At 50.4% G+C, this 18,620-nt stretch overlaps 2 protein-coding genes across 3 annotated transcripts; one reads left to right on the top strand and one right to left on the bottom strand.

Moving 5' to 3' along the window:
- Nucleotides 1–8,288: 8,288 nt before the first annotated feature.
- LOC119288509 (probable glutathione S-transferase GSTU6) lies at nt 8,289–9,293 on the bottom strand. Its single transcript, XM_037568121.1, has one exon. The coding sequence runs from the start codon at nt 9,187–9,189 to the stop codon at nt 8,467–8,469; it is 723 nt and encodes a 240-aa protein (XP_037424018.1). The 5' UTR covers nt 9,190–9,293; the 3' UTR covers nt 8,289–8,466.
- A 6,839-nt stretch (nt 9,294–16,132) lies between these two features.
- On the top strand, nt 16,133–17,840 carry LOC119284539 (salicylic acid-binding protein 2-like). Of its 2 annotated transcripts, XM_037563666.1 has the most exons (4): nt 16,133–16,619; nt 16,710–16,844; nt 17,005–17,296; nt 17,523–17,840. In XM_037563666.1, exons 1-3 carry the CDS (start codon nt 16,233–16,235, stop codon nt 17,287–17,289), a joined length of 807 nt encoding a protein of 268 aa, XP_037419563.1. In that variant the 5' UTR covers nt 16,133–16,232; the 3' UTR covers nt 17,290–17,296; nt 17,523–17,840. The 2 variants fall into 2 exon arrangements, with proteins under 2 accessions (XP_037419563.1, XP_037419562.1); XM_037563665.1 differs by lacking the exon at nt 17,523–17,840 and having other exon boundaries at nt 16,134–16,619; nt 17,005–17,516.
- The last annotated feature ends 780 nt before the right edge of the window (nt 17,841–18,620 follow it).

Consider the following 18,620-nt stretch of genomic DNA (forward strand, 5'->3'; position numbering starts at 1 on the left):
TCTCAACCTCAGGCAAACTCGATGGGTCGAAATGATTCAAGAGTATAATCTGAGTATCGAGTATACTCCAGGCAAGGTCAATGTGATTGCTGATGCATTGAGCAGAAAGGCTTATTGCAACAGTCTGATTCTCAAGCCTTATCAACCCGAGCTTTGTGAAGCTTTCCGCAAACTTAATCTGCAAGTTGTTCCTCAAGGTTTCCTCGCCAACCTTCAAGTATCTCCTACCTTGCAAGACCAGATTCGCCAAGCTCAGCTTCTTGATGCTATGGTGAAAAAGGTGAAGATTGGGATTGCCAAGAGTCAACCCAAGTATAAGTGCTACTGCCTTGATGACAAGGATACTCTCTTCTTCGAGGATCGTATTATTGTGCCCAAAGGTGACCTTCCTAAAGTGATCATGAACGAGGCTCACAATTCTCTCCTCTCCATCCACCCTGGGAGCACGAAGATGTATCAGGACCTCAAGCAGGCTTATTGGTGGACTCGAATGAAGCGCGAGATCGCTCAGTTCATGAATGAATGTGATGTCTGCAGAAGAGTGAAGGCAGAACACCAAAGGATAGCTGGTCTCCTCCAACCTCTTGCCATTCTAGAATGGAAGTTTGACCACATTGAGATGGACTTGGTGACTGGGTTTCCAAAGTCCAAACGTGGCAATGATGCTATATTCGTTGTCATCGACAAACTCACTAAAGTGGCTCATTTTGTGCCTATCAAAGAGTCAATCACCGCAGCTCAATTGGCGGAGCTCTATACTTCTCGAATTGTCTCTCTGCACGGTATTCCTCAAGTGATCTCTTCAGACCGTGGCAGCATCTTTACCTCCAAGTTTTGGGATTCTTTTCAGAAGGCTATGGGCACCAACATCCGCTTCAGCACAGCTTTCCATCCTCAAACTAGCGGTCAAGTCGAGCGTGTCAACCAGATTCTTGAAGATATGCTCAGGGCTTGTGTGATCTCCTTCGGCATGAAGTGGGAGGATTGTCTCCCTTATGCTGAATTCTCCTACAACAACAGTTTTCAAGCAAGTTCGGGCAAGGCCCCATTTGAAATTCTGTATGGCAGGAAGTGCCGTACCCCTCTCACCTGGTCTGAAACCGGTGAACGTCAGCTTCTCGGAAATGACTTAATCACAGAGGCAGAGGAAATGTGCAAAGTCATTCGAGATAACCTCAAAGCAGCCCAATCCCGCCAGAAGAGCTACTATGATAGTAAGCACCGTGATTTGGCTTTCGAGATTGGAGATCATGTTTACCTCCGCGTCTCTCCAATGAAAGGTACTCGTCGCTTCGGTATCAAAGGGAAGCTTGCCCCTAGATATGTGGGACCTTTCAAGATTGTCAGCAAGAGAGGCGATCTCGCCTATCAACTCGAGCTTTCTTCAAACTTTGCAAATGTGCATGACGTGTTCCATGTCTCTCGGCTTCGAAAGTGCTTCAAGACTCCTGACCGCACCGTCAACTTCGAGGACATTGAACTCCAAGAAGATCTCTCTTATCGTGAGCACCCCGTTGCTATTCTTGAAGAGACTGAACGCAAGACTCGCAACAAGTCAATCAAATTCCTCAAAGTCAAGTGGTCACACCATTCCGACCGTGAAGCTACCTGGGAACGCGAGGATCACCTCCGTTCCGAGTACCCGGCGTTTTTTCAGTCCTAGATCTCGGGACGAGATCCTTTCGTAGTGGTGGAGTGTTGTAACACCCCGGATATGATTTACCCAATATGTACTCCAACTCTTGCCGTTTCCAGTGTTAAGTTATTTTATTTTCTCGGGTTTGGGTTTTTGTCTCCGTGTGTTGTTGTCATTGTCATGCATCTCATATCATGTCATCATGTGCATTGCATTTGCATACGTGTTCATCTCATGCATTCGAGCATTTTCCCCGTTGTCCGTTTTGCATTCCGGCGCTTCGTTCTCCTCCGGTGGTCATTTCTACCTTTATTTAGTGTGTCGGGATTAAACATTTCCGGATTGGATCGAGACTTGCCAAGCGGCCTTGGTTTACGACGGTAGACCGTCTGTCAAGTTTCGTACCATTTGGACTTCGTTTGATGCTTCAACGGTTAACCGAGGGACTGAAAAGGCCTCGTGTGTGTTGCAGCCCAACACCCCTCCAAGTTGGCCCAAAACCCACCAAAACCCTCTCCATCATCTAGAGCGTTCGATCACGATCGCGTGGCCAAAAACCGCACCTCATTTGGACTCTCCTAGCTCCCTCTATGCCTATATAAAGCCCCCCTCCTCAAAATTCGCGGATCCCCTCTTCCAAACCCTAGCCCCGCTCCATCCGCGCGGCCGGACAATGTCCGGGCCGCACCGGACACGTCCGCCCGATCCGCCGCCGCCAATCCGGCGCTGCCACATGGCGGGAACCGCCCCACATCGCCGCCAGCACCGCCGACCCACGAGGCCCGCCGCGGCCCCCGAGCCCACTCCCTCCGCGCCGCCCGAGCCTGCCCTGTCCCCGCCCGAGCCGGCAGGCTCCGCTGCCCGATGCCGCCGTGCGCCATTGCCGGCCCCGCCGCATCGGCGAGGCTCCGCCGCTTGAACCGGCCACTGCTCCGCCGCCCGACGCCCCGTGGCCGACGTCCCTCACCGCCGCCGTCCGCCTCCTCTCCGTCCTCGTCCGACTTCGGCCAGCCACCGCGGCCATGAACTCTGGCCACCTCGCCCATCGGCGTCATCCCCGCTCCGGCGACCTCCGATTCCGGTGAACCTCGTAAAACGCGCCCGGCCAGATCTGGATCCGGATCTTGCCTCGGTTGACTTTCCGTCCCTAACCCTAAATATTTGGCTATGTTCATCGCATCGTAATTTTGCATCCCTAGCTCTATTTTGGGCATATAGCATACCGAAATGTTTGTCTCAGAGAGCACATCATTTCATCTCACTGCATCATTTTCATTTGAATTCATATTGATGCCCGAAATGCTGTTAGAAGAATGCTATTTGAGATAATTGTCAGATCTGCTGCTCCAATTAGATATTTGTCATTTTTCCATGATTATTTTGTGCATGATATGTCCCAGAGCTCTACATGAGTTTTGTTATATGTTTTGCCATCTATCCGAAGGTGCAACCCATGTATTTTTGTGATGTGTGTGGTGACTAGCACAAGCTTGCAAAGTGGAGCATTCGTTAATGCTGATTTCAGGGACTTAGCATTTCTACTAAGTCCTTGAACTGTTTATCTCAAATTGCCATATGTTCATGTTGATTCCTAGTGATCCGTGCCTCTTTTGAGGATGATCAATAAGGATGTTTTGTTAATCTTGTAGTGCTCTATCCATCCATGTTTTTGTTTGCAATTATGGAGCAACCTAACTTGAGTCAATCGAGCTCTACTTTTGTCATTTCGTGAATCTCGACAGATTGTCTACTTGTTAGCAATTTTGCCGAGGATGTTATAGTTGATCCGTGCATGCTATGTTATTGTTCTTGCCATGTCTAGCTTGTATTTTGTGTATTCTTGATGGGTGTATGCTTAAATTGTCATGACTTGCTCTGTAGTAAGTGCATCGAGCTCGTAAACATGCCTACTTGATATCTGTTTTGCATGCTCCAGTTTTTCACCAAGTTTGTGATCTGATTATGTTTTTGCCATGTTCACATGCTTGCAAATGTATTTTACGATCCCTTTTGGCTCAAGGTCACTAAGGGACTTTTGTTAAGCTCTTTGAGTAGCTCCATGCCATGATTTACTTGGCCATGTTCAGGTCCTCTAGCATATAGTTTTCATGCTCCAAAGTGTGCTACCTGATCTGAGATTCCAGACAAGTGTTAATTTCACTAAGTCTGAAATCTGTTTACCAAATGCATTTTTGCCATACTTGTTTGAACCTGTTAATGGATGAATTGGCCGTAGCTCAGTGCTAGTCTTTTGTGAAGCATCATGAGAGGATCCCTGCCATGTATTTTGTTGCCATGTTTGAGTGTTGTAGCATGTTCATCTTGTTCCATCTAGTCGACTACTTGCTATAAATTGCAGAACGTGGTCATATTTGAATTGCTTGCCATTTCCAAACCGTAACTCCGATTCCGGCGTTCTTTATATTGTTTTCAAGCGATTTCATCTCATCTTTCCAGTGGCACACTTGGATTTCCAAGTTGAGTCCAGGTTCATTCGTTCCTTGTCAAATCTTGCATATGCATCACATATTGCATCCGGCATAGCATACCATCTTTGCATCATGTTGTTTGAGTTTGCACGTGGTTGGTTGTGTCCTTGTTGCTTGTTTGTCTTGTTTGGGTAGAGCCGGGAGACGAGTTCGCTAACGCGGAGCCCGTTGAGTTTGCTTTCGAGGGTCCAGTCAACTCTGACAACTTTGCAGGCAAGATGATCATACCCTCGAAATCACTACTATCTTTGTTTTGCTAGATGCTCGCTCTTTTGCTATGCCTATGCTATGATGACTACCACTTGCTTATCATGCCTCTCAAATTTCCATGTCAAACCTCTAACCCACCATATCCTAGCAAACCGTTGATTGGCTATGTTACCGCTTTGCTCAGCCCCTCTTATAGCATTGCTAGTTGCAGGTGAAGATTGGAGACCGTTCTTTGTTGAAACATTATTTACTTGTTGGGATATCATTATATTATCTTGTTATCTTCATGCATCTATATACTGGGTAAAGGGTAGAAGGCTCGGCCTCTCGCCTGGTGTTTTTCCACTCTTGCCACCCTAGTTTCCGTCATACCGGTGTTATGTTCCCGGATTTTGCGTTCCTTACGCGGTTGGGTGATAATGGGAACCCCTTGATAGTTCGCCTTGATTAAAGCTTTTCCAGCAATGCCCAACCTTGGTTTTACCATTTGCCACCTAGCCTATTTTTCCCTTGGGTTTCCGGAGGCCGAGGGTCATCTTATTTTAGCCCCCCTGGGCCAGTGCTCCTCTGAGTGTTGGTCCAACCGAGCGATGTCCGGGGCTACCAGGGGCAACTCTGGGCTGGCCTACCCGACGTCTGGCTCATCTGAGTGTGCTCTGAGAACGAGATATGTGCAGCTCCTATCAGGATTTGTCGGCACATTCGGGCGGTGTTGCTGGATTTGTTTTAACTTGTCGAAGTGTCTTATAGAACCGAGATACCGAGCCTGATCGAAATGTCTCGGGAGGAGGTCTATTCCTTCGTTGACCGTGAGAGCTTGTCATGGGCTAAGTTGGGACTCCCCTGCAGGGATTTGAACTTTCGAAAGTCGTGCCCGCGGTTATGGGCAGATGGGAATTTGTTAATGTCCGGTTGTAGATAACTTGAACCTTAACTTAATTAAAATGAATCAACAGTGTAAGTTATCGTGATGGTCTCTTCTCGGCGGAGTCCGGGAAGTGAACATGGTGTTGGAGTAATGCTTGCCGCAGGTTGCTCTCTAGTTATTCGTTCGCGCTTTGCCTCCTCTTCTCGCTCTCTTTTGCGAACAGGTTAGCCACCATATATGCTAGTCGCTTGCTGCAGCTCCACATATTTACCTTACTTACCCATAAGCTTAAATAGTCTTGATCGTGAGGGTGCGAGATTGCTGAGTCCCTGTGGCTCACAGATTACTTCCAAACCAGATGCAGGGCCTGATGATTCCGTTCCAGATGACGCGCTTGAGCTCAAGTGGGAGTTCGACGAGGACTCACGCCGTTACTACGTGTCTTTCCTGATGATCAGTAGTGGTGCCCAGTTGGGATGATCGGGACCGTGTCACATGTTGGGTTGGTCTTTTATTTTGGCGCCGTAGTCGGGCCATGAGTGTTTGAATGTTGTAATGCTATTTATGTACTTGATTGACGTGACGAGTGTAAGCCAACTATGTATCTCCCCTTTTATTATCTATATTACATGGCATGTTGTGAAGATTGCCTAACTTGCTACATTGCTTTCAATGCGGTTATGCCTCTAAGTCGTGCCTCGACACGTGGGAGCTATAGCCGCATCGAGGGCGTTACAGCCAGTGCCGGGCACGCCCCCGGAAAGCTTCCCGGGGAATCCATCTTCCTTGCAAGCACCGGGAGAGCGGTGGATAGGCGGGGTGGAGCAGGCGGCCGGCGAGCACTCAGCGACCCGGTGAGCCGGGGGAACACACTTGAAGCATTTGCTTTGACGGAAGCGCGAGTTTGTGCCACCAACCAGCTGCCATTGCCAACCACCGCCATTAGGGTATCTCCAGCCGTTGGCCCCCTAGGGGGTGCCTAAAATCGCCGCCTGGGGGTGAGCCGACGCAAAAATTGGGCCTGGGGCGAGTTGGACCCCAGCCGCCGGCCCCAGGGCCGCCCCCAGGCACGTTTTAAAATAAAAGTGAAGTTCAGCTTAAACACGATAAAATTCGGCCAAACACGATAAATTTCGGCACATTTCGGCGAAGTTCGCGGATTTTCATTACATAGCACATATACATAAACTAATCTAAAGGAAAAACTGGCTGAAGTCGCCGCCGTCGCCGCCATCGTCGTCGTCGGCCTTCTCCTCCTTGACGCGGGCGCCCCTGCTGGACCCCTGCCCAGCGTCGCCATGGAGGATTGGTGGCGGCGCATCGTCGTCGTCGTCGTCGCTGTCGCAGATGACATCGACTCCGCCTTCGTCGCGGCCGCGTCGATGCTCCGCGAAGCGAAGCAGGGCGGCGCACTGGCGCTCCTTCGCCTTCTCCAGGCGCTCCTTCTCCATCGCTATGGAGTCCCTGCGCGCCCATTCCAGGGCCGCGTCGTCGTTGTCGAGCTCCGTCGTCACCGGCGCGACCGTCTCCTTCTTTACCAGCGCGAGCCCCGGCTCCGTCTTCACCGGCGCGAGCCCCGGCTCCGTCTTTGGCTTGACGAAGCGCGGAGGAGGAGCCGACGAGTAGGCGCGCCGGCCGCCCTCGTTGATGACGATGCCGGCGCTGCGAGTGCGCCGGCCGAGCGGCGTCTCCGCCGCGGGCTCGGCCTTGACGCCGAGCAGGGCCGGAGTGCCGGAGGAGTGCGATGAAGATCGGGAGGAGGAAGAAGAGGAGGAGGACCCGAACCTCCTTGGCGCCCATGGCCCGACGCGTCGGTGCTGCGCTGGGGCGGCCGCCCTCGCCGGGTACGCCAACGGCGGGTCGTTGCCGCCCTCGAGGTACGTCAGCACGCCCTCGAGTGTGCGGCCGGGGACGCCCCACCACAGGTGGCGCCCCTCGCTGTTCTGCCGGCCACCAACCACCGGCGCGCCGTTGATGGACGCCAAGCGCTGCTGCTGGCGGCGCTCGAAATACGCCGCCCAAGCCGCGTGGTTGTCGGCGGCGTACTGGGGGAGGGAGAGTTGGGCGTCAGTGAGGGAGGCACGCACGACCTCGACTTCCTCGGCGAAGTACTTCGGCTTCGCCACAGCGTCGGGCAACGGGGGAATGGGCACTCCCCCGGCGCTGAGCCTCCACCCCGTCGGCCCGGCGCGCATGTCCGGCGGCGCCGGGATGTTCGCCTGGAACAGGAGACAGGACGCCTGTTCGTGGAGCGAACGGTGGCCGAAGCCGTTGGCCGCCGCCTCGTCTCCGGGGAAGCGTTCGGCCATGGCGACGGGCTCGGGAGAGGTAGAGAGATAGAGGGAGGGGCTGGGCGGCGGTGCTCGGGAGAGGTAGGGAGAGGGAGGAGCTGGGCGGCGGCGGGGGGCGGGGCTGATGTGGGCACAGGCGAGTGCAGGCCACCAGCTATATAGCCGCGCCGCACCCGTGTGTACGCGTGCGAGGGAGGGGAGGCGTCGGCGCGCCGTCCCGTGACGCGCCACCCGTGAGGAATCAATGGCAAGGCTGACCGGCGGCAGCCTTGGCATTGATTCCCCGCGGGAACCGAGGCCGTTGGCTGAAGACGAGGCGCCGTGTCGCTGACGCAGCGGGCGCGCGGCTGTTTCGCGCCAAAACAGTTCGCCCCGGCGCTCCGGGCGTCCCCCAGCGCGCCGGGTTCGGCCTGGATCCGCCGGCGCTATTTTCGGCCCAGACCGGCGAAAATCGGGCTCCTGGGACGCGACTGGGCCTTGTTTTGGCGCCGGCGCAAAAAAAATCGTCTCAGAAGATCTTTCTGGGGCGCGGGCTGGAGATGCCCTTACTTACTCTCGTCCGACTCCTAGCGGCAGGGGCAGGGGCAGTTACCACGGACCCGAGCCGCGGACGCGGAAGCCCGGGAGAAAGCGTTCTGACCCCTCTCCCAGAGGCCGCAGCCGCCACTATCAACAGCTTGCAGTGATCTAGACAGTCTCCCCTCACCCTGAACCAGTTCACAGTGGATCCATCCAGCAGCAGGTGATGTCCAGTGAGAAACCTGATAACTGGCCCGGGATAAACTGCTCGCACATCTGTAAACCGCAGACCAGTTTCGTCAATAGATCCATTACAGTAGCAGTAGTATTACATCAACCCGCTGACACAGTACAAACAACAATCAAAAGGTAAACACCGGCCATCATCGGCCCACTTCACAGTCCACACACACGCGCGCGCGCGCGCGTAGGTCATGCCACCATGCATGCCGGCTACTCCTGCTTGTTGTTTGATGAAGTTGAAGCTGCGGCGGCTTGTCCGTGCCTGATCTTGGCGAGCTCGACCACCCTGCCGACGTCCGGCAGGACCGCCCTGGCCGCATCAAGCGCGCCGAAACGCTCCATCCACGCCGCCAGCAGCGGGGTCCTGGCGGGGTCGAACACCTTGGCGCCGGACATGGCCTCGATCGCCATCAGCCACGAGTGCATGCTCCCCAGCGCGATGTCCACCAGCCCGACGCCGTCGCCGCCGAAGAAGCCCTTCCCCTTGGAGCACTCCCTCAGGGCCCCCTCCAGGGCCTCCACGGCCACCACCATCTCCTTCATCGCCTCGGCGGATCTGCCCTCGCCCGCCTTGCCCCTGGACGAGTTCGTCCACTGGGACACCAGCTTGTCGTCGACGTAGGCCGCCCAGAAACGGGCCACGGCGCGCTCGTGGGGGTCGGCGGGGAGGATCGGCGGCCCGGTGCCCGCGAACGCCTCGTCGATGTACTGCACGATGATCATGGACTCGCAGACGGGGACGCCGCTGTGGATGAGCACGGGGATCTTCTTGTGCACGGGGTTGGAGGCGAGGAGGAGGCCGCTCTTGTTGTGGACGTCCTCGTCGACGTTCTCGTAGCTCAGGCCCTTGACGGCGAGGGCAAGCTTCGCTCTCGTGACATACGGACTCGACCATGACCCCAGCAGCTTCAGCTCATCTCCTCCTTCGGCCATCTCTGACTGGATCGTGTCTGTGTAGCTCGTAAGATTTACCTTGTGTTTTGTTTGGGAACTTGAGCTGGGAGGAAGTGTATATATGGTGCTTGGGTTGGGATCGGGGAGGCGCGAATTACTCCATCCGTCATCCGTGATGCTTTTTAAAATGTGTGCGTACCGTCAAATCAGTAAAACTTCACAAATGTGCACACATCGCATGCTCATTTGATTATATTTTTACGAGGAGTTGACTTGACTAATCTCCAGATTACTTCGTAGTGAAGTGTTTTTTTAGCTGATTATATACATAAAAATGTATGGCCGGCTACCTTGGAAGCGAAGGCGAGCTAGGCAAGTTATTAAACTCACACGCATGTGATTTTCCGTTCTTCATTACCCACATTATGTTGTTATTCAAATTCAGTATAAAGATAAAGATAAAGGCTAACTTAGGCGACGGGTCGGAGCGGAGCGTACAGGGCACCCATGTCCCCGGGCATTTTAAAGTGGGCCTGCCCATACTAGTATCTTCACCTGCAACGGTTTTTTGTGGCTCTTTTCTTTTGGTTTGTCCGGAACCGGATTTTTCTTGGTTTTCTTCACTTTTTCCTTTTTCTCATTTTTATTTATTTCCTTTTTTCTTTTTTCTCATGCTCCTTTTTAGATTAATGAACATTTTTTGGATCCATGATTTTTTTTCGAATCCATGATTGTTCTTTAAATTCTTGAACTTTTTCGAATCAGCAAACTTTTCTATTGAATCGGCGAACTTTTTTTGAATTCACAAACTTTCTCAAATTCATACCATTTTCCAAATTTGCAACCTTTTTTGAATTCGTGGTGTACGTGCTTGAAAAGGTACACCATGAGTTCCTCAAATCTAGAACTCTATTCCTCATCCATAGACGCTTCGCCTTCAAATCAGACTTGCTCCTTCTCAAAACCGCGATTCTTCCTCGGAGATGATTCAGTTTCTAAGCATTGTATGCCGTAACTTTTGCAAAACTTTCTCAGATTTTAATTGCATACTCTAGGGATCATATATTGATGCCATGCCGAGTTTCATGTTTTGGGACTTTGTTTGCAGTTTTTGGAATTAAAAAACCAATAAGTTCCATGTTCAGGGTCGACTCTTGACACCCTTATGTTTGAAATTCCTTTCCTTTTCTCGGATAGGCCTAACCTTGAACTCAAGAACACAAATATGATTTATAACCCATTTTTTTCAGCTTTCTCATGCATTTGCAGTTCAGTTTTTTAATATTATATTCATCTAATGGCATAGATATAGCAAACAGACCCCGAAAAATGCCAAATTTTGACATGGATCATGTAAGGTGTATCTCGATTCTCGAGTGTAGAGAAAAAAGTGAAGTCTAGTAGATGAAGCAATAGCTGTACCGCCTTCAAACCTGACCTGTTTCCTCTCAAACCTACATTTCTTCCCCGGGGATACTCCAGTTTCTAAGCAGTCCACATCACCATTGTTGTGAAAGGCTTCTCAATTTTTTACCACAACACGTAGGTGTCATATGTGGGGACCATGCTCTGTTTCATGCGTTTTCGGACAAAATTTGCATTTTCATAATAAAAAAATCAGTAAACTCCAAGTTTTGGGTCTAGTCTTGACACTCATGTTCACGATTTCCTTTTCTTGGATAAGTCCTAAACATGGGCTGCAGAACACAAATATGATTTTTCAACCCAATTCAAAAATTTCATGTACATGCATTTTTTATTATATTAACTAAATGCCTAGACATGCACTTAGTTTCTTAAATATAGCACACAAATCCCCAAAGATGTCAAATTTTGACATGGATCATGCAATGGTGTATCTTCGGTGTATAAAAAGATTTCAAAGCCAACAAATTATACACTGGCGGCGTCACCTTCAAACCTGACTCTTTCCCTCTCAAAACCAAGTTTCTTTCTCGAAGATGGGTCGGTGTCTAAGCAGTGTACGACACAAATTTTATGAAACATTCTAAAATTTTACTACAACCTACATGTGTCATATGAGGATACCATGCCACGTTTCATCCTTTTCAGACATCATTTGCATTTTTTTAAATTAAACACTAATAAACTTCATGTTCGGGGTCGAGTCTTGGCCCCCTAATGTTCAAAATTCCTTTTATTTTCTTTGATAAGGCCCAAACATGGACTCAAGAACACAAATATGATAACGCCTAAACATGGACTCGAGTAAATAGAGTGGGAGGAAGAGAAAAACGTCGAAAAGAATAGACCATACATGGAAAAAAGAAAACAAATAATGTACAGAAGAAAACCAAAAGGTGATAGCCGAGTGCACTAAAAAGGCACTAGTTAAAGAGAAAGGAGAAATAATAATAATAAAGTGTTTGTCGAGTGCTCCAAAAAGCAGTTGGCAAAAAGAAAGGTGAAGAAAAAAATAAAAATAAAATTCTTGCCCAGTTCCAAAAAATGTCACCCGACAAAGAATTCTTTGGCCAGCAAAAAAATACACTCGGCAAAGAGTTGTTTGCCGAGTCCAAAAAAAGTACTTGACTATGATAATGTTTACCTAGTATCCGATGAAATGCACTCGGAAAACAACCTGACACGGGGCAAAGTTCCAGATTCTAGTACTGAGCGTCTTTATGCGCCATTTAGCTGATTTGGCTGGAATTTACCATAGCCGCTAATTTTAACATTGGTTTATTGTGAAATGAACAAAAGGTTTTGCTATCTCTTAGGCTGGTTGTAATGGGAAGTATCATATACTAGTATCATGCATATGATACTAGTGTATGATACTACCTCTCTAATGCATAGTATCACATATTAGTATCATGTAGTACTCTATTTATTACTATGCATGACACAAAGTAGCATAACATTTATTATGATACGGTATCATGATATGATACTCCACCCTCTTTTTCTTCATTTAATATTATGACACCTCATCAAAATTGCCTAGTTGGCATGCATAATACTAGTTATGATACTACCATTACGACCAGCCTTAAGGAAACTTAGGGGAACAATTTCTAATGAAGTCATTATTACTGAGAACCATGCGTAGCTACTTTAGGATTAGTGCACAAAAGGGATGCGAATCTCCTGCTCTAATGACTCAGCATTTTCGCGCAAAAAATAAACACAATTGACAGTTGAACCGTTTCTATGCTGAATGAGCCATACCCACTTTCTAAAATTAGGCATTATCGCTAGAAAATCCCAAATTTTAATATTGATATTTCATTATTACATTAAGATGGTTTTGTAGTGAAAACTGTATGGTTCTCTCAGATAATTGTCGATCATCTATTTTGGATGGTGCAGGAGTTTGCATTCACCTTATTTCATAGAAGGCGATCATGTCTTAGTACATATAGACCATTCGTTCACCAAGAAAACACCAGCTATCATTCTAGGGCGAATAGAGTCAATCACTACATAGTAAAGTAGGAAGAAACCATTCGTTAGTGAGAATCAGGCACCATTCCAGAGCAAATAGAATCAACTACTGCATATGATAAATAACTACGATGCTTTGTATATAAATAACCACAATAAACTAAGTATTTAACTGTGAGAATCTTCCTATCAAGGGAAATAACTGATGTAATCATACATCATGCAAAAAAATATTAGTTGAATCATACACACTAAACATTTCATATCCAGAACATAAAAACGTTGAATCCTAAAGGAAAAAGTTTAATTTTTACTCAACTCCTATTGTTCATAGTATGGTCTGTGACCCTCAATTTACAGACATGAAGTTTACATGGAAATGTAAATGCTATAATCTTTTTTTGGCAAAAAAAAAAACACCTAGATCTATTAACCAAACCAACCGTGCAAACATTCTGGAAAAATAAAGAAATTACATCAAAATCCCGGAGCCGACCATTTTCTTCCTCCCGAACGGGCTGATGACATGGTACCACAGACTCTCCATCACTGGATGTTGCAGTATAAGTGCATAGCCTACCTTGTCAATCAGCTTGTGCATGCAACTCTACATGATTTTGGTGTTACGAGTTCAAGTTCCAGCCCGGCACAATTAACATAAAAAAAATTGCTGCCCACCCTTGGTCAACGTTTAGGCCCGCCGTGGGAGCCAACACTTGAGGGTGAGTCCACCTTACTCCATTAGCTTTGGTTTTTGGGGTAAACTGGCTATAATGCAGGCAATTCTACATACCAGGTTGACAATTGTTATCATTTGAATTCGTTATACTCATGAATGGTTTATGAATTCGTTTGGACAAAACACTAAATGAATACAAACAACTAGAAGTACACAGGAATGAAATTTGTCTACATTTCTTTTGTTTGTCATCTCAAAGATCTCTTCTCGGAATTTAAAAATAAGACTGCTTTGCCTTTGACTTTGCATCCATGATTGTTTCAAGCTTATCCTCGCTAGCTAATAAGCTACTTCCTTGTGATTCTTCCGATAAAAATCAGGCTGACTCAGTCTCTTCGAAATAAGATGGTTGACTTCGCATACATGTTATTCGAGCTTATAATCGCTAATAAGCTCATTTCGGCGTGGTTATTCTTCCGATCAATGATAGTTTGTGAGGCCAAAGCTTCAAGAGCGGCTTCATAAATCCAAACGAAGTTACCAAAGTTGTCTAAGCATTCAGGTACTTTACCAAACTCGACTCACACGTTATGTAATTTTCCATCATATTGACTGTCAAATGTCCAACTCTGCACACTGATAGTTGCACCAGTCCCTAGCAGATTAAAACCATCAAATTTGGAAAGGCCATCTCATCAAATAACAGTTGCTATGGCGTCTACGGAGGTATGCGAAATGAGGGCTGAGCAACTGTTGAAGCTAGCCAACTGCACAATCCCACGTCCATGTCCGTAAGAGCATCTCCAACCATTGGCCCCTCAGGGGGCGCCTAAAATCGCCGCATGAGGGTGAGCCGACGTAAAAATTGGGCCTGGGGATGAGTTGGTCCCCAGCCGCCGGCCCCAGGGCCACCCCCAGGCGTGTTTGAAAATAAAATTTGTTTAGTAAAGTTCAGCACAGTTCGGCGAAACACGATAAATTTTGGCAAACTTGGGCATATATTAGACATGTTCGCCGGTTTTCATTACATAGGAAAATAGGAAACTAATAAACTAAAAGAGAAACTGGCTGAGCGCCGAGTAGTCGCCGTCGCCGCCGCCATCGTCGCCGCCGTCGTTGGACTTCTCTTTCATGACGCGGCCGTCCCTGGTGGACCCCTGACCGGCCTCGCCAACGCGGGCGGGTGGCGGTGGCACGTCGTCTTCGTCGCTGTTGCAGATGACGACGACCCCGCCTTCGTCGCGGCCGCGTCGGCGCTCCGTGAAGCGGCGCAGGGCGACGCACTGGCGCTCCTTCGCCTTCTTCAGGCGCTCCTTCGCCTTCTTCAGGCGCTCCTTCTCCATTGCTATGGAGTCCCTGCGCGCCCATTTCAGGGCCGCGTCGTCGTCGTCGAGCTCCGTCTTCACCGGCGCGGCCGGCTCTTTCTTCACCGGCGCGAGCCCCGACTGCGTCTTCACCGGCACGAGCCCCGGCTCCGTCTTTGGCTTGACGAAGCGCGGAGGAAGAGCCGATGAGGAGGCGCTCCAGCCGCCCTCGTTGAGGACGATGCCGACGCTACGAGTGCGCCGGTCGAGCGGCGTCTCCGCCGCGGGCTCGGCCTTGACGCCGAGCAGGGCCGGGGCACCGAAGGAGTGCGAGGAAGATCGAGAGGAGGAAGAAGAGGAGGAGGACCCGAACCTTCTTGACGCCCATGGCCCGGCGCGTCGGTGGTGCGCCGGGGCGGCCGCCCTCGCCGGGTACGCCAACGGCGAGTTGTTGCCGCCCTCGAGGTGCGTCAGCACGCCCTCGAGTGTGTGGCCGGGGACGCCCCACCACAGGTGGCACCCCTCGCTGTTCTTCTGGCCGCCGACCACCGGCGCGTCGTTAGTGGATGCCAACCGCTGCCGCTGGTGGCGCTCGAAGTACGCCGCCCAAGCCGCGTGGTTGTCGGCGGCGTATTAGGGGAGGGAGAGCTGGGCGTCGGTGAGGGAGGCGCGGACGACCTCGACCTCCTCGGTGAAGTAATTTGGCTTGGCCACGGCGTCGATCAACGGGGGAACAGGCACTCCCCCGTTGCTGAGCCTCCACCCCGTCGGCCCGACGCGCATGTCCGGCGGCGCCGGGATGTTCGCCTGGAACAGGAGTCAGGACTCTTGTTCGCGCAGCGAACGGCAGCCGAAGCCGTTGGCCGCCGCCTTGTCTCCGGGGAAACGCTCTGCCATGGAGACGAGCTCGGGAGAGGTAGAGAGGGAGAGGAAGGGGTTGGGCGGCGGCGCTCGTGAGAGGTAGAGGGAGGGGCTGGGCGGCGGCGAGGGGCGGGGCTGGTGTGGGCACAAGCAAGTGAGGCCGCCGGCTATATAGCCGCGCCGCGCCCATGTGAACGCGTGCGAGGGAGGGGAGGCGTCGACGCGCCGTCCCGTGACGCGCTGCCCGTGAGGAATCAATGGCAAGGCTGACCGGCGGCAGCCTTGCCATTGATTCCCCGCGGGAACCGAAGCCGTTAGGGGAAGACGAGGCGCCGTGTCGCTGACGCGGCTGGCCCGCGTTTTTTTCGCGCCAAAACAGCTCGCCCCGGCGCCCCACAGCGCGCCGGGTTCGGCCTGGGGCCCGCGGGCGCTGTTTTCGGCCTAGGCCGGCGAAAATCGGGTTCGTGTGGGCGCGACTGTGCCGTTTTTTCGGCGCCGGCGCAAGAAAATTGTCTGAGGAGGCCTTCCTAAGACGCGGCTGAAGATGCTCTAAGGTCAGTGCGTATATTCTTTTCATATAAAGTCTAGCATTATTGCTTTTAGCAGCCCTCCAGTGCCAGCTCCAACTAAACATGTTGACTTTGCAATTTGCGTGTACATGATTATTCAAGCTAGCACGTGATTCTGCTGATCGATGATATTTTGCATGCGGACCCGAAGCTTCAAGAGCGGCTTCATAAATCTAACAGCGCCGCCCGAGGTCTTTGACATCGGAGAGCCACAACCAACGACAAGCGCGGAGAAACAGTCGCAAAACCCCACGTGCGCACATGGAGATGGAGGCTCCGGCGGACCAAGCTAGCGGCAAGCACATCGTTCTGGTGCACGGCGCATGCGTCGGCGGCTGGGCCTGGTTCAAGGTGGCCACGCGGCTCAGGGCCGCCGGCCACCGCGTCAGCGCGCCTGACCTCGCGGCGTCGGGCGTCGACCCCACGCCGCTGCGCGAGGTGCCGACGTTCCGCGACTACACCAAGCCGCTGCTGGACCTCCTGGAGTCCCTCCCGCCCGGGGAGAAGGTGGTGCTCGTCGGCCACAGCCTCGGCGGCGTGAACATCGCCCTCGCCTGCGAGCTGTTCCCGGAGAAGGTCGCCGCCGCGGTCTTCCTCTCCGCCTTCATGCCGGACCACCGGTCGCCGCCGTCGTACGTGCTTGAAAAGGTACAGCATCGAATCTGCAAAGGTACACCAGCTACCAACTTAATAGCTTATTGCCTTTTGTACGACTGAATGTTTTCTCGATCTAAACAGTTCGTCGAAGGAGGAACGCTGGACTGGATGGACACGGAGTTTAAGCCTCAAGATCCTGAGGGCAAGCTTCCTACTGCCATGCAGTTCGGGCCGCTGGTCACGCGAGCAAAGTTCCTCCAGCTGTGCTCGCAGGAGGTACGCGAAATCATAAACCTGTCGCTCTGTTAATCAATCTGTTTGAACATCGGTGAAATGCTCCTACTAGGAAGCTGTACACCGACTGATATTTGAAATTGACCAAATACTAGAAATTAATCCTAGAGCTGCATGCTGTTTGGAATCATATGTATGGCAGGATCTGACGCTGGGAAGATCCCTGATGAGGGTCGGTTCGATGTTCGTGGAGGACCTGAGAGTGCAGCCACCATACACGGAGGCCCGCTACGGGTCGGTGCGCAGGGTGTTCATCGTCCTCAAGGACGACAACGCCATCGTCGAGGGCTTCCAACGGTGGATGGTGCAGAACTACCCCGTGGAGGAGGTCAAGGAAATCGACGGCGCCGACCACATGGCGTTGTTCTCGACGCCGGCCGAGCTAGCGCACTGCCTCGCCGACATCGCCGTCAAGTATGCCGCCTGACGATATGGTACGGTGTGGCGCACGCTGCGCTTGCTGGTCTATCTCTTTACCTTTGATGACACGGTCTCGTTGCCGGCAATAATTTGTGATTTGTCAGTGCTGTCTGTGTCCTTTCCGACCTTTGTTAGTAGTACTATTGTTCTATCTACTGCTCTTGTTACCTCATGGTCGGACCGGGTGTTTTCTCCCTTTAATTATGTTTCCTCGACAATTTTTTGTTGTTGATTGGATAGGTTTCGAGATGTTTCCGAGACTTTATATCGCACTCAATTTCAGAAAGATGATGTTTCAACGTCACATCGCATGGTGGTGCCAAAGTGAATTTCCGGTGGGTGACTCGTTGTTGTGATGCACTCAGCTTGCCTACTCGGATTTACAGAGGAGGGAGAAGATCAGGGGAGGGAGAGATACAGAGAGACGGGGGAAATGGTCTAGTTCTATCTGAAAACTCGACATTCTTCAAAATAACCTTTTTTGTAGCTTGTGCAAAAAAGACAAAATTTTATGCCATGAAACACTATTTAGAAGCAGTAAAATTTGTCTTTTTTACTGAGACAAAACAAAAATACTTTTTCACACAAAACTTTGTGCCTTGGACATACCTTTGCCAACATGTATGCATATTTTTATTTATAATTTTTGAAGATTACAAAACGTGTAAAAAGCATATTTTTTGAAAAATGGGTGCAGATGCCCCCGTGTGCAGATCGTGCATGGATGAACCCGGGTACATACGAACCCACTTTGGAAAACACATTTTGCAATATTAAAAAATTCTAAAAAAAAGTGCGCGCGGACATCTTCATATTCTATGTGTGTGCAGAAAGTTTCATAGAAAAATAACCTTTTTTGTAGATCGTCCACACTCCCGTCTTCACGCTCTTTTATCCCGTTGCGCTCTTGATCTGCGCCATCTTCTGGGCCTCCGGTTCCTGGGCCAGGCGTCTGTTCCTTCTGGTGGCCTTGGGCCGATGTCCAGGAGTAGGCCAGGTCATGACACTCCCCACCCCTTGAAATGAAAGAGTTTATATTTAAATCTAGTTCTTTTTTCAGTTGCCTAGTTACTTTTGAAGGTAGAGCTTCGAATACCGAAGCACATAATCTTGCCAAACACGCTGCTATGCTTGATCAGGGTCGCCATGTGTGGCTTATTTCTCCTCATAACCCAACTTGTATTCCCTTAAACATTATCGGTGATCAATAAAGTGTTGGCAAAATCTCAAAAAAAAAAAAAACCTGTCCCCAAATCGGCAGAGCAGGAAATTTTGCACGGTTTGTCTCAAAAAAAAAAAGGAAATTTTTCACGGAGAGTGTACGCATCCTTCCAAGAA

Source organism: Triticum dicoccoides, chromosome 4A (assembly GCF_002162155.2).
Source record: "Triticum dicoccoides isolate Atlit2015 ecotype Zavitan chromosome 4A, WEW_v2.0, whole genome shotgun sequence".
In the NCBI taxonomy this organism is placed as follows: Eukaryota; Viridiplantae; Streptophyta; class Magnoliopsida; order Poales; family Poaceae; genus Triticum; species Triticum dicoccoides.